The sequence below is a fragment of the Cibotium barometz genome, chromosome 44 (genome assembly GCF_041138505.1).
Source record: "Cibotium barometz isolate CiBa-2024 chromosome 44, ASM4113850v1, whole genome shotgun sequence".
Lineage (NCBI taxonomy): Eukaryota > Viridiplantae > Streptophyta > Polypodiopsida > Cyatheales > Cibotiaceae > Cibotium > Cibotium barometz.
This window is the reverse complement of record NC_141089.1, coordinates 17,267,416-17,282,896: the sequence shown is the minus strand read 5'-3', so window position 1 is coordinate 17,282,896 and position 15,481 is coordinate 17,267,416. Positions and strand designations below refer to the sequence as shown.

Here is a 15,481-nt window from a genome sequence, read left to right as displayed (position 1 = left end):
GGAGATGCATGTGTATGACCAAGAGATGATTGCTATTTTGCATGAAATCAAGAAATGGCGTCAATGTCTTTATGGAAGTAAGTTTTATGTGTGAAGTGACCATAGGGTTCTTTAATTCTTCCTATCATACCAGTGCTAAGACGCTGCTCCTTCTTCTTTGCTTCTTCCTCTTCGGCATCTCTTCCTTAGCCTCCGTTGAGAAATGGAAATCCCTCTTAATAGAGAGACTCTGGCGAGCAAGTCGCTTAGAAAGGGACACCAGACTAAGAACACCTGCTTTCTCCTATTCATCTGCCTCCACATCCTGGTCTTCTAAATGGGTTTCCTCATCACTATGATCGTTTACAAAGTAAAGGAGGTAACTTGATTCTCCCAGCTCTACACTTGGAAACCCTTGATCTTCTCTCTGTCCTCTCACAAGTTGTGGCTCATCTATCCTTGCCATAACCTCTGCAGGGTCGTCAATAGTGAAGTCAATAGATCTTTTCTTTGTGCTCATCAACAGCTTTGCAGACTTCATCTGCATGTCCGCCTATCGACAACACTAAACTCAGGACCCAGAGAGAGAGAGAGAGAGAGAGAGAGAGAGAGAGAGAGAGAGAGAGAGATGGAAAGCTCAATCCCTCTACTTCGATGCCAGTGAGTGAGAGCATGAGGGAGAAGGGAAGAGTAGGGGAGAGGAAGAAGAGAACATGCATCAACATCATCACTAAGCATGTATGCAACGATAAAGAAGAAGAGGAAGTATACAAGAAACTTCAATCACAAGAGCAAGAAAACTCAAACTCAATTGTGATAATGGGATTATGTCTTTTCTCATTAGTCAAATTGTCTTATATACAAGACTCATATGTATAATGCTCGATTGCCCAAGTAATGTCTGGGGCCCTAATAAGCTAGTCTAGGCTAATTCCGCTAATTCTCTAGTCTAAATATACATTACCGACGTGTTTCGACTATCTTCCAGCATTACACAAGTTGTAAGCTCGGAGATTTTCCACAATCATTTTACATGAAGCACATTGTGTGGTACAAAAAATATGGCTCGAAGGTATTACCGCAATGTGGTTAACAAATGCTATCACACATGATTGAAGTTTGAGATGTGACAGAAAAAGTGCAACAGAGGAAGTTGGAGCTAAGTTGAGCTCCTCTCAACCTCTACTATAGTGCTATTCCTCTCTCTTGAGTAAGAAGGGAAGAGGAAGAAGGATATAAGAGGAAGGAGAACATACACACTCTCAAGAGGCTAACACATCCCACTCACATACATAAAAGCAAGTAAGCTTGCTAAACAACAAAACACAGAGAGCGGAGACTCGTACAATGGGGGTTTCTTATTCCTCATTATTGCCAAATATCTTATATACATGGCCTTGGTTTTTACATTTTGTAGGATGTTGAGGATACCATTTTTCAATCAAGACTATTTAAATATGATTTTGCCAGCTTTCCTTACATAAACTTATTAAGCACGACTTCTTATTGCTACATTATCATGAAGCACACTTGCATAGGAACAAAAATAGAATTGTAGAGGCATCTCGTGGGTCTTATTAACCAAAAGGGTTGGGTAAATTTAAATATTAAATTATTATTGGTGATAACTTGAGTATCAAAAAATACTAAGATTTATAAAATTATAATGTTCAAAAGATTTGGAAAATATTAAAAAATAGATAATATATTGTTATTACCCAACTTAAATTAAAGAAAATGCAATAAAAAATAGACAATATATTGTTACTACCCAACTAAATTAAAGAAAATACAACGATAACATTACTGCAAGGGAAAATCACAACATAATAAAATTCACAAAATTACAACGTTAAATAAATTAAGAGAATGCTAAAAAATTAGACAAATGTACATACAAAAATTATTTACTGCCAAAATTCATAACAGACAAAAACGTAGATGACATAAAGTTTTTTTTGTATTGAAACAGTTGGTATAGGGGATTTTTTCTGTGGAGTTTTAAGCATGACGACAGAGAAGGGCATTGCGATTCTAACTACGGTTTTTTTTTTTGGTGCACTCCCTTTTGTGCTACACAGCAATGCTGAGAGTCTCATGAATAGAAAAAGGTATCTCTACTGGGTTCAATCTTTGATGGCAAAGGAGGCGTGGGCGTAGAGGGTGTTGGGGCCGTAGAGCAGGGCCCCAGTCTCGGAAGGATGGCGCCACAATCAGCCCCATTAATGCAGCTACGCCTGCACTCTCGAACCTAAAACTGGTAGTGCTGTGTGCTCCTCTTGAACCTCCTCCGCCGCCTCCTTTATACGTGTAGATATGGCATCGAACCTCGTCAAATGTGGCTTCCATGCAGTCGTTCGCGTGGCAAAGTGTGGATCGTAAGTGGATTTGCCAAGATTTGTTTCTAAAACAAAAATAGGCCTTCCAAACTTTGATAACTTTTCAAAGGTCGATTTTCGATTTTCGATTTTCGTAAGGTTAAACAAACCAATGTTTTCGTAAAGTTAAACAAAGCAACATTTTTCTCATTTTTCTCAGGATTCATTCTTGCCCAAGCTAAGACATTCCAATAACCTTTTTTTTCGGTTTGGTTCAGTTGTTAATTTTTGATAAAAAAAGTTGTGGGTGCTTATTACAGATATTATCAAAACATAATATATATTTTAAATAAAATAAACATTGATTGTGTGTTAATTTGTAAATTTTTATGGTAATGTTATAATTATATAAAAATATACACAAATATAAAATTTAATACTACTATTATTAATTTACGCACATACTATATGGAAAAGAAGAGAAAAGACTTGTAATCTTACAGGCATGGGGGGAAGGGAGAAGCATGGGCCGTCACCTCTCTCATCAACTGTTTCACTCCATTCTTCTCTTCCCAAGACTGTGCTGCGTGCAGCGGAGCTTTACTTGCCTGAGGTATCTGTTTGAAGAATCTCAAAACGCACACACACACGTATCTGTTTGTTTTGAACCATTTCAACACACACACACACACACACACACACACATACACACACGTAATAGTTCGTTTTGAACCATCTCGTAACACACACACACACACACACACACACACACGCCTCCCCTCCTCCTTCGTATCTCTCTCTATGTCTGATCAAAAGGCTCAACGTGACCCTTCAAAAAAATTGTTTTACAAAGGCCATTGCATTTGTTAAGGTAAAAATAAAGAACTTTGCTCAAAGCAGGTTAGAAGGGCAATATCAGCACACCATATTTTTTTCTGTTCTAATTTCTTCTCAATCTGATGCCGTGTATGCATTCACCGTATATGTATGTATGCATGCATGCATACAGATATAAATACACACAAACATACTGCGGCATTGCCGCAAGGAGGTAAACCTACAGTTTTGATCAAGGACAAACTAGGGCCAGCAAGAGAGATAATGACAACCTAGAATTATACTTCCTAAATTTTGTTTTTGTGTTCAGAGAAAATTGCCTTGAGCTGGAAACCCTTTCCCGTTAATCAGATGGTAGACGTACAGCGTGCGGATAATCCTTGATGAGGTATCCCAATTGCGCATAACTTCACTGGTCACGATGATAGAAGCATAAGACGTATGGTACCATTGAATGGTAAAAGAAAAAAAGGTTTACTAATTAACCATAATGAGAAGCAATTAGTAGACATTCCTTGGTAGTGTAATCATGACTCTCAAATTAATGACTCATGTGCAGTGGGGCGGGTCGTTCTCTTGTTGACCTGCCTAAAGTGTAGATTCTATCCACAGCAGTTAACTTACCGCTAACCATTGTAAATCTGTCACACATATGTGGAGAAGCGGTAGATGGTACTAGAGGAGAGGTCCATTAGGCTGGGTGAGAAAAGGCCATGAGATTTTTGGATTGGGAAGAGAATGGCCTTGGCCAAGGAGGATCAGATTTAGTTGCCGTTGAGGGGGAGGAAAATGCCTATGAACACATCTCCCCAACCCCACCACCATTCCTTACTCCCCAACCTTTTGTACTTTTTATTCTCATATCCGATCAAGTAAGTATACTCCCCTTGCTGGGGGGGGGGGGGGGGGGGGGGGGGGGGGGGGGAACCTAGTGCTGTGTTGCTTGACTGAAAGGAAGCCCGAGCATCCTCAAAACTCTAGGCGGTGGACTCAAGATCAGGAGGATGAATTTGTTGTAGAATTACAAGACTAGGAGAATCGGGACTCGAAAGCGCATTCTGTGCTTGTGCGGACCATCACTGAGGAGGTCTAACCGGCAGTGCAAACTCTCACCAGTGCTCATCAAGTATGGTCAAAATTGGAAGATCTCTTTGCACGAGATTCATCGATGAGGGTAGTTACCTTGCAGGGAAAGCTCTACGGCTTGTTATTTCCTGAAAATAATTCCATGCAGTCTTTTCTCATGAAGCCCCAGGTTATCCATGACCAATTATTGGCTATGGGTGCTGCATTGTCCTCTTCTTAGTTGGCTGCTCTTATCCTCACCAAGCTTTCTCCGGACTATGATGTGATTTCTCAATCTTTGCGGTGCCAGGTCACATCCACTCAGTTGGATTTTGATGATCTTAGCTCCCTGCTTTTGGAGGAGGAGTTTGTTCTCATCTCACAGGATAAATTGAAGGTGCCAGTCAATAGTTTTGACCAGGCACTTTCCTCAGTTCAGAAGAAAGGTCGGAGTCGCTACTTTACTTGTGGAAAAAGAGGCCATTTGTCCAAAGATTGTTTGTCCAAGAAGAAGAACAAGACCAAGGGTAAGGCTTCATCTCAGAGAAAAGGCAAAGACACGACACAAGATAGTGATACAGATTCTAGTACCACTTCTAGGGCTCCCAGGGCGCTTTCGGCTCAAAAGACCCCAGATGGTGTGCTTCTCTAGTACACATGCAGTTTCCTCTCATGTGCTTCTAACCAGAAGAGGCTTGTGGGCGGGAGAGGGGGCTGATTACAGCTCCACCTACTGGTGCATGGGGACCGTAATTCGGAGTTCCAAGCATTAGACATTTGGTAGGACATGGTTATCTTTGGTACAGCAGAGATTATAAACTGGATCTGTTCCAAGTTCATTGTTCGAGGCTTTTGGGACGTGACTTGTTCCGTTCACTGTTGGGGATTATGGGCGTGGCGTGTCTAGTAGCTTATCATCTATTTTTTGAGTTCAGTGCACACTTGTGTAGAAATTCGTGGCCAAGCAAAGTTCCTTGTTGTTCGTGGTGGTATCTTGTTTCGAGGAAACAGGTTGGTGGATGCTCTCTCCGAGGTGATTCTAGTATTCGCGGTGCTAGAGGGTCCATGGTTGCATGTTCATCGAATTATCTTTTTCCGACTCTTGCACACTATGAGCTGCGGAGGGGGTGTTAGAATTTGTGCCTCTCAGTGTTTTGGGGATCTATCATTTATTTGGTATTTTATCTATTTTCTCCTATTTATTTTGTCCAGCACCAGTTGGCCAGCCCTAGAGGCAGTCGGCCAGGTCCCTACTGCACTATATAAGGAGTTCCCAATTATTCACTCATTCATCCATTTCCCTTGCACATAGTTCAACACTCAGTTGCTAGCCATTGCCATTGTAAAGCTTTACTGCTGTCATAAAAGGTGATCTTGTCCAACTCTCTCAATCTCCTTTGCACTCTCTCATATGTTTAGTGTTTATGCTTTCGCATGTGCTATCTCCTTCAGATCTCTCTTGGTTACTCCATTCAGAGGTTTAAAATCAAAACCCTGCTTTCAACAATTTATCCGCTTCCTCTCTCAACACTTGTTGTACAATCTCCAATCTTCTCAACCTTTGTACAATTGGCTTAGCCTCTGGCTTCAGCTGGATCTAATGCTACACTGCAGACACTCCCCTAACCTGTGTATAAGAGGAAATGAAAAGGTATGGAAATTTATGCAACATACTTATATACTCCTTTCTCTTAGCCTTAGTTAGATCCTTAGCCATCATCTTTTGTAACATTTTCTCTCCACCTGGCTGTACTTCAACTTCAGGCTTCAACTTCTCCCCTTCCTCTGTATATAACTGTACAGACGTACACATAAGGTCAGAATCAGGCTCCAGCAACTGGACCTCTTCCCCATCATCCTCTAAATTGACCTCCTTTGTTTCTAAATCCTCTGTAGAGCTGGTCTCTTCATCTTCTTCTCCTAATGTACTACTCTCTAAAATTAACTCCCTTCCTTTAGCCATATTATATCAGACTTGTCTTCTCATAGGTTGGTCCAACCCCAAAATTAGGTGTCCTCTCCACTAGTCCTACCCTGCCCTCATGGCAATCAGCCATGGCCTTCCAAGAATCAATGGATATGCTTCAGACTTTGCTGGCATCACATGCACATCTAATTTTGCTTCCAATCCCAAAACATTTACTTGCAGCTTCTTTACAATTCCCAAACATCTGACTTTTGCACCATTTGCCATTCTGACTCTAAATTCTGATGAAGCTCCAACCTTCAGTCTTAAAGCGTCTATTGTTTGCTTGGTCATTACCTAGACTTGTGCACCACCATCAATATATACTTTGGGGATTTCTGTGCTTGTTTACCCAAGCATCCATATCTGGCAAATAATCCTTGTCTCCCTTCACCTGCACTTTATTAATCTGACCTTCCTTCTTCTCTTTTTTGGGGTGTCTTGTGTTGACTAACTTGCTCCATGTCCTTTTGAGTTTGGGGCACAATTGCAATAGCTGGGGCCATGTCAGATTAGGACCCTTCTGCTGAAGGTCCTTCATCAAATCATACTCTTCGATCTAGGGCGATGTGGAAGATCATGACTACGGCTTTGGGGGTAGGAGGGAAGGGGGGGTGGGGGAAGGCTTTTCTACTTTGCTCAAATTGTAGGTGTTGAAAAGTCTTCTACTTTGCTGCAAAGGGCTAGATTTGCACTCTTGATGAGGACTGAAGAAGCTACTGCTGATGGGTTGTGGGCTGAAGAGGAGAATGGTGAATAATAGGCGAGCTTAACACTCGGGTAGTAAAGGGGGCAGGGTAAAGGAGGGTTTGTTGGCATTATCATCTCCAGATTGGGCATATATGTGCATATTTCATGCTTTATCTGGCCAGATTTATGAGGCCATGCATTCATCTTATTTTAGATTGATCGAGAACGTATGTTACTCGAGCACCAACGGGAAAAGGAGGCCATACACTTGAGGTATTAGCAGCTCTCCTCAGTCTCCCCAGTCATAGGTGTCACCAGCCAGCAGTCCGCAGTAGCATCAACCACCGTCATTCGCAGTCAACCAAACTTCAGTAAGTATGATGGTAAGTGTGATCATTCATTAGTTAATCAATTTATTCATCAGTTTAATGCTCATTTTCCATTAGCTAGGATCACAGACTCCCAAGATAAAGTCCATTTAGCGGCTCCCTATCTCACTGGTGAGGCAGTCACTTGGTGGCAGCATTGGTCTAGTATTCATACAGACCAGGCAATGTTGGGGTAAAGGCGTTATGCCCACCCTTATAGTGTGCACAAGCCCATAAGTTATAGTACATAGTACACTTAGTACTTTTAATGTACTAAGTGCACTATGTGTACTAGTGCAATATACATGTGTGATAGGGGAGTCACACACTCATGCCTCATGAGTTGACTTATCCCCACAACTCTCTCTCTCTCTCTCTCTCTCCCTTGTTCTTCTCTGTGTATGTCTCCCACATGTACTCTAACCCTAATTCATCTCTCCCACACAACTGGTATCAGAGCTAGAAGGAGGTTTGCCCAGCCAAGCAGGTGTCAGAAGCTGCCATGATAGGCAGCGCAGCATAGCAACGCACACCACAGGGCAGCCACTTCTCCGTTGAACCAGTTGCATCAGCCGGGTGTGTAAAACCATCAGGCGGGTGTGTACACGCAGGCGGAGCAGGCTGCGTACCAGAACCAGGCATGCTACCACAGCCGAACGTAAGCCAAGGCGTCAATACAACCGGCGCCACACAACTGGTATAGCACGGCGAAACCAGACGTCGAGCGAGGAGCGAAGAAGCTCTGGCAGGCGGCGCTCAAGTTAAGTGACGTGGAGCGAAGGTGAAGTCGTCGGCTGGCTACTTGAGTCGGCGGCAGCTAGGCGAAGGCAAGCGAGCGAAGAGGCGGAGATGGCGAAGGCGCATAGCCAGGCGAACACGTGTGTAGCGTCGAGCGTGGAGCGAGCGCTAAGCGAAGAAGCAGGCGGACACGTAAAAGCAGTCTCGCGTAGGAGCTTCATGCAAACGATGCCTTCTTCGCTGGGAGCAGCACCGAGTTGAGGTGAAGAGGCGATCTCAACAGCAGTGGAGAGCGCCGTATTGTGAAGCTGCCTCAAGAAGCTCACCCTGAAGCAAGACAGCATACGCGCATGGATTTCCAGCGCACAGCAGAGAAGAGCCAACACCCTGGAGCATGGATTCACAAGCTGTAGCAGTGTAATCACCTCCTTCTGCAAACAACAGAGCGTTAAATTTCTGCAGAGCAGCACCAAAAATCATCAACCCCATTTTCTTGTAAATTGAAGAAAAATCAGAAATTACAAGGTATTTTCCTCAAAATTTTTTTTGGGATTTGCAATTGAGCAAGTACAATCATCAATTGAGCAGGTACAGGTGTCCAATTGCTCAATTTTTGAGCAAAATTGGCAAAATTGGGTGACATTGGTCACAATCAGGATCAATTTGCAGGAAATTGGATGTCGAAATTTGGGGCTTTTGATGTAATTGTGCAATTAAGCACTCATACATGCTGCATGATGTGAGAAATCGCACATTTGGGCAAAATTGCAGCAAATCGCAGCAAATTGCAGTGCAAATCAAGGGGCTTTTGTGCCGATTTGGTTGATTTGCATGTAGGCAATCGCGTTTGATGCTGTGGATAATGTGTTGATGCCTTACAAGCACTCAATGTGCCTGTAAATCAAGGGGCTTTCATGTATTTGATGTATATGTGGCCAGGGGGAAGCATCGTGAACACTCTGGATGCCTTCATGTGCTTCAATGTACCATGTATGATCAGAAATTGATCTTAAATCAAGGGGCTTTTCAAGTTTATATGCTTGTTGAGCTTGGCAAAGCAGCAGGCAAAACATTTATGCCTTGAATCCTCAGAAATCAGCTTGCAGTCAAGGGGCTTTTGCCCAATTTCTGTTCAGGACTGTTGTATGCAGTGTTCGGGACTGTAAAAGTCTGATTTTCACTCATTTGGACAGCCAGGAGAGCATTTATTGCTATTGTACCTGCTGGTACAGATTTGGCACAGCTTTGTGCAAGTTTTGGAATGGCTGTACACTGTTTTGAGTGACCAAAAGGCTCAATTTCAGCTGCTGTACTTGCCGGTACAGGTTTGGTACATCATTGGTGAGCACTTGGTACTGCTGTACAGTACTTTGGAAGGGCAACAGAGCACATTTAAGGTGCTGTCCAAAATCTGCAGCAACCAGATTTTGGTGATTTCATCACATAAAGTGGGAGAAAAGTTGCATTCTTGCTTCCGCAGTGGGAGATAAAGTTTGGGAGAAAAAACTGTGAGCACTTTGTGTGCTTTTGGTGCAGTGTTTGCACATTTTGCAGGGAGTCAGGCATTGACAGGTTGCATATTGCTATGGCAACCACAGGTGAGAGCTCTTCATTGCTTCACATCAAGAAGCTTGAAGGCTCGCATAATTATGATATTTGGCAAACCCAGTGCTACAATGTGTTGCTCCAGAAAAAGCAGCACAAGCCTATCAAAGAAAGGGGTGTAATGCCCGCTTCTCTTACTGCTGAAGAGTGGGAAGATATGGATGAGCTGGCAAGATCTACTATCATGTTGTCTGTGTCAGACTCATTACTTTTCAGCATTCGTGAAGAGAAGACAGCTTGGGGAATGTGGCAGAGATTGCAGGACTTGTATGCCCAACAAAGTGCCTCAAGCAAAGTGTATTGGTTGAAGAAACTCATAGGTCTTCAGATGAAGGAAGGGGCGTCTATGACAGCCCATCTAAATGAGTTTAATGGTATTGTCAGCCAGGTCATTAATCAAAAGTTGGCAATGGACGATGAGTTCAAAGCCACTTTTCTGTTATGCACTTTGCCAGAGAGTTGGGACACATTCAGGACAGCCACTAGCAATTCGCATGCTATGCTGTCATATGCAGATGTTGAGGGTGCTCTTCTTCAAGAAGAGATGAACAGGAAAAACAACTCTGTTGGAAAGTCCAATGCAATGAATGCACGTGGGAGATCCCAACAAAGGGGAAAAAGCCAAGAAAGGGGAAGGAGCAAGTCTCGCTCCAAAAAGGATTTGGAATGCCATTATTGTGGCAAGAAGGGACACATCAAAAAGCAATGCTACAAATGGAAAAATGATCAAAAGGAAAAGGGAAAAGGCAAAGACAAAGAGAAAGATGAAGCCAAAGATGTAAAGCCAAAGGGCAAAAGTGGAGTCAAGATTGAAGAAATCAATGTGTCACATGCAGGTGGCAGTGAGGATGTGTCACATGCAGGTGGCAGTGAGGATGAGGTCCTATTTACTTCTTCACTTGATGCCCATTCACTTCTTACAGGTGGTCATGGTATGCACTCATGGATCATTGATTCATGTGCCTCCTTTCATGTCACAGGTTGCAGAGACTTGTTTGTCAGGTATACTGCTGGCAATGAAGGAGTGGTTTATTTGGGTGATAACCATGCATGCAAGATTCTTGGCAGAGGTGATGTGAGGCTTGTGTTTTCAGATGGCTCACAGCTTATGCTCCATGATGTCAGGCATGTGCCTGAGATCAAGAAGAACCTGCTTTCTACTGGACAGCTTGATGATGCTGATTATGTTACCACATTTGGTCGTGGAAAGTGGAAAATTAGTAAGGGCTCACTGGTTGTTGCCAGAGGCTCTAAGGTGGACACTCTTTATTTCATGCATGCAGGTGTTTGTCACCATGCTAATGTAAATGCAACCGAGCTGCCGGAAATCTCTATGTGGCATAGCCGGTTGGGACACATGAGTGTCAAAGGAATGGAGCAATTGTCTCGTTTGGGTTACTTGCCTTATCTAAAGTTTTCAAGTTTTCAGTTTTGTGAGCATTGTATATATGGCAGGCAACACCAGTGCCCCCACAAGAAAGCTCTTGGACAGAAAGATGCTCAGTTAGAGCTTGTGCATACAGATGTATGTGAGATGCCTCAGCTTTCTTTGGGAGGGGCAAAATACTTTGTGTCTTTTATTGATGATGCCACACGTAAGGTGTGGGTCTATCCTCTTCGTTTGAAGAGTGATACATTCTCAGTGTTTGAGAAGTTTGTTGCTCTTGTTGAGAATCAAACTGGCAAAACACTGAAGGCTTTGCGTTCTGACAATGGTGGAGAGTATATGTCCAAACAGTTTCAGGACTTTTGTGATGCTAAAGGCATCAAGAGGGAGCTCTCTACTCCTTATGATCCTCCACAAAACGGGACAACAGAGAGGATGTACAGGACCATACAGGAGAAGGTCCGTTCTATGTTGTCACATGCTGCATTACCTCATGGTTTTTGGGCTGAAGCTGTTATGACAGCCGTTCACCTTATAAACAGGTCACCTAACACGAGGCTTGGTGGGAAAGTGCCAGAAGAAGTATGGACAGGGAAGCCTCCGTCATACAAGCACTTGAGAGTGTTTGGTTGCGTTGCGTACGTGCACATACGCAGGGAAATGCGCACCAAACTTGATCCTAAGTCTCACAAATGCATATTCCTAGGATATGGTGACAGAGGTGAAATGGGGTATAGACTTTGGGATCCCGTGAATAGAAAGATCATACGCAGCAATGATGTCATTTTTGATGAAACATGCATGTATAAGGAGCCTGCAAGGCAACAGGAGCCTGGCAGAGTCATCTTTGATGATGATGGACATCATGGACAACAACAAAGGGCTGTAAATCAGCCATTACAGCAGGAAAACCAGCCCTTAAATGGTGCTGAAAATGGTCCAAATGGACAGCCAGACATGGTAGAAGATATCCCTATGGATATACCACAGTTAGAGGATATACCGAGCATGATTTTTCAGCCTTATGGCATGGAACAGGAGCCACCAATGGGTGATATGCAGGCTGGACAGCAACCTGCAAATGATGGTCATTGGGTACGGAGGTCCACAAGACCCTCCAGAGCCCCTGACAGGTTTGTTCCAGGGGTTGACTACTTGATGCTTACTGACTGTGGGGAGCCCTCATGTTATAAGGAGGCCTTACAGAGGGCAGACAAAGCTCTATGGGAGCGTGCCATGAAGTCAGAGATGGATTCTCTGCACAAAAATGGAACATGGAAGTTGGTGCATTTGCCTGTAGGCAAGAAGGTTTTGCCATGCAAGTGGGTATACAGGCTCAAAGTTGCACCAGATGCAAAGCCAAGATACAAAGCCAGGTTAGTGGCTAAGGTCTTTAAGCAGGAATATGGTGTGGACTTTGATGAGATCTTCTCTCCAGTGGTCAAAATGACCACACTTAGAGCTGTATTAGCTTTGGTTGCTCATGATGATCTGGACTTGATTCAGATGGATGTGAAGACTGCTTTTCTTCACGGTGATCTCCATGAGGAGATATATATGCAGCAGCCAGAGGGTTATGCAGTGAGTGGAAAAGAGAAGCTTGTATGCAAGCTGAAAAAGAGTCTTTATGGGCTCAAACAGGCACCAAGAGAATGGTATCATAAATTTGATACATTCATGAAATCCCAGAAATTCAGGAGAAGTGACATAGATCACTGCTTGTACACCAAGAAAGCTTTGGATGGCAGTCTATTGATCCTCATCTTGTATGTTGATGATATGTTGATTGCCGGGAAATCTCGTAAGGAGATGGATACCTTGAAGCAGAGGCTGCATCAAACCTTTGATATGAAGGATTTGGGTGATGCAAATCACATCTTGGGTATGCGGATACTTCGGGACAGAAATCAGCATGTGTTGTATTTGTCTCAGAAGGAATACATTGGCAAAGTCTTGCAGAGGTTCAATATGGACGGGGGGAAGAAGACTAGTACTCCTTTGCCTCCATATGTGAACTCAGTGCTATGGACAGCCCACAGTCAGATAGAGACAGGGCTGATATGGCCAAGATTCCGTATGCTTCAGCTTGTGGCAGTCTCATGTATGCCATGGTTGCTACTAGGCCGGACATTGCATTTGCAGTGGGAGTGGTTTCTAGATACATGGCCAACCCTGGCAAGAAGCATTGGGAAGCAGTGAAAGGTGTCATGAGATACCTGAAGGGCACACAGGATATGTGCATTTGTTTTGGCAAACAGGATGCATTAGTGCATGGTTACACGGATTCGGATTATGCCGGTCATCCAGATAACCGGAAGTCTACTACCGGTTATGTGTTTACATTCACAGGAGGTGCTGTGTCATGGATATCCAGGATGCAGAAGTGCACTGCCTTATCTACTACAGAGGCCGAGTATATTGCAGCCACAGAGGCTTGCAAGGAGGCATTATGGCTATCTCGGTTAGTGGTTGATTTGGGTTATACAGGGGATATTCCATTGTTGCATTGTGACAGTCAGAGTGCCATCCAGTTGGCAAAGAACCCTGTCTTTCATGCAAAGACGAAGCATGTGGATGTGAAGTATCACTTCATCAGAGAGGTGATAGAGAACAAGCAAATTCAGCTTGTTAAGATTCATACGGATGACAACCCGGCTGATCTGTTGACGAAGAGTTTGCCTCCGGAGCGGTTTGCTCATTGCAGACACTTGATGGGCGATGAGGCCAGTTTTAGCCTTGATATGGCCTTGCATATTATCATGTACATGCTGATTTTTCTTTTCCTTTACTTAAGGGCACTTTGCCTTTAAGTGGGAGGTTGTTGGGGTAAAGGCGTTGTGCCCACCCTTATAGTGTGTACGAGCCCATAAGTTATAGTACATAGTACACTTAGTACTTTTAATGTACTAAGTGCACTATGTGTACTAGTGCAATATACATGTGTGATAGGGGAGTCACACACTCATGCCTCATGAGTTGACTTATCCCCACAACTCTCTCTCTCTCTCTCTCTCTCTCTCTCTCTCTCTCCCTTGTTCTTCTCTGTGTATGTCTCCCACATGTACTCTAACCCTAATTCATCTCTCCCACACAGGCCACACGTGTCATAGCCTTTGATTGGGACATCTTTGTCCATGACCTGAAGACCAGATTTCTCCCGTCCCAGTGCATAACCGGTGTGAAAGATGAGTTCTATGGACTCAAACCAGAACGGATCCCCAGTGCTTCAGTTTTCCGGAAAGGTTATTACTTTAGCACAGCAGTTAGGGCTATCTGCGCAGGCTAAGATGGAGCAATTCATTCGTGGATTGGACTAACATTTGGTTCACAGTTCGTAACTTTGAACCAAGTACATATGACCGGGCTCTGACTCTCGCTCAGAATGAAGAAATGAAGATGAACGGAGGCAAGCCCAAGCAGTCATCACAGTCCAGTACCAAACCCCAATAGGGGAAGGGTAATTCGTCTTCTAAAGACACTAAGACAGACAACAGTCCTAGCTCTAGTTCAGGGGGTAAGGAATCCAAGCCTAAGAAAACCCCTGAGGAAAAGGCTCAAGTAGGCATTACTGGAGGTTATCTTCCTCCAGAGGAGCAAAGACAGTATCAGTCAGAAAACCGATGTTTTTTCTGTCATACCATTGGGCATGGTAAGAAGGATTGTCCAAAAAGGCAAGTGGAGCAAGCCTTCAAAGAGCCTTCTGCCACAGTTGCCGCAGTATCCCGCGCTCCTCCAGACTCGCCTGCTACCAATGCGGTCCAGATCTTACCTTCTATGTATTCCATGCCATCCATGGTACTTGATGCTAAGCAGGAGGGTGAGGCAACAACCACATAGAAAAGCCGAGCTTATGGCTCTGCCAAGGGCCGATAGTTCAGCATCCTTTTTGACATGGGCAGGTCTGAGGACGCCATCTCTCCCCAGTTGGCTACCAACATGAGCTGTACCGTAGTGCCCTATCATTTGGAGGTAGACGGGTTTACACCTGGTCTTCGCACCCACATATCTCAACAGGCACAACAATTTTCTTTTCAAGTTCAAAAGGCCTCATTCCAGCGAGATTTCATTGTCTCTCCTCTTTTGGGATGTGACATGATCTTAGGAATCCAGTGGTTTCGTCAAAATGAACCTATTCCCAATTGGGGTCAGGACACCTTTATTATCTCTAAAGGTTTTCCTGAGCCTTTCATGATTCGGGGGGATAGGAGCATTCTTGGCATTCCTATGATTTCTCATCTCTAGGCCCAACGAGCTATGTGCAAGGGAGCAGAAGGAGCATTGATTTATGCTCAAACAACTTCTATCTCATCGATAACTGCTGTCTCATCATCTTCAGTCCCTAGCAGAACCTCCTAGCAAGTTTCCCTCTTGTCTTTCCAAGACTTTCATGAGCAAGCTAGAACAGCAGTCAGTTCGCAAACATTTGAAACCTGTTCCTTATGGACGCATTTTCACAGTCATTACAGACCACCAAGCACTTAAGTGGCTCTCGACGATGCCAAGTGCCCAGTGGAGTGCTCAGCACACT

General features: G+C 43.8%; 1 protein-coding gene across 1 annotated transcript in view; it reads left to right on the top strand.

Annotated features, from left to right (window-relative positions):
- Positions 1–2,439: 2,439 nt before the first annotated feature.
- The window catches only part of LOC147613014 (pentatricopeptide repeat-containing protein At5g39350-like), a 32,388-nt gene continuing 19,346 nt past the window's right edge, over positions 2,440–15,481 (top strand). Inside the window, exons 1-2 of the mRNA XM_086782315.1 lie at positions 2,440–2,456; positions 2,801–2,910. Of these exons, the coding sequence (XP_086638441.1) occupies positions 2,822–2,910 (89 nt within the window). The 5' untranslated portion in view covers positions 2,440–2,456; positions 2,801–2,821. The remainder of the gene's footprint in view (positions 2,457–2,800; positions 2,911–15,481) is intronic.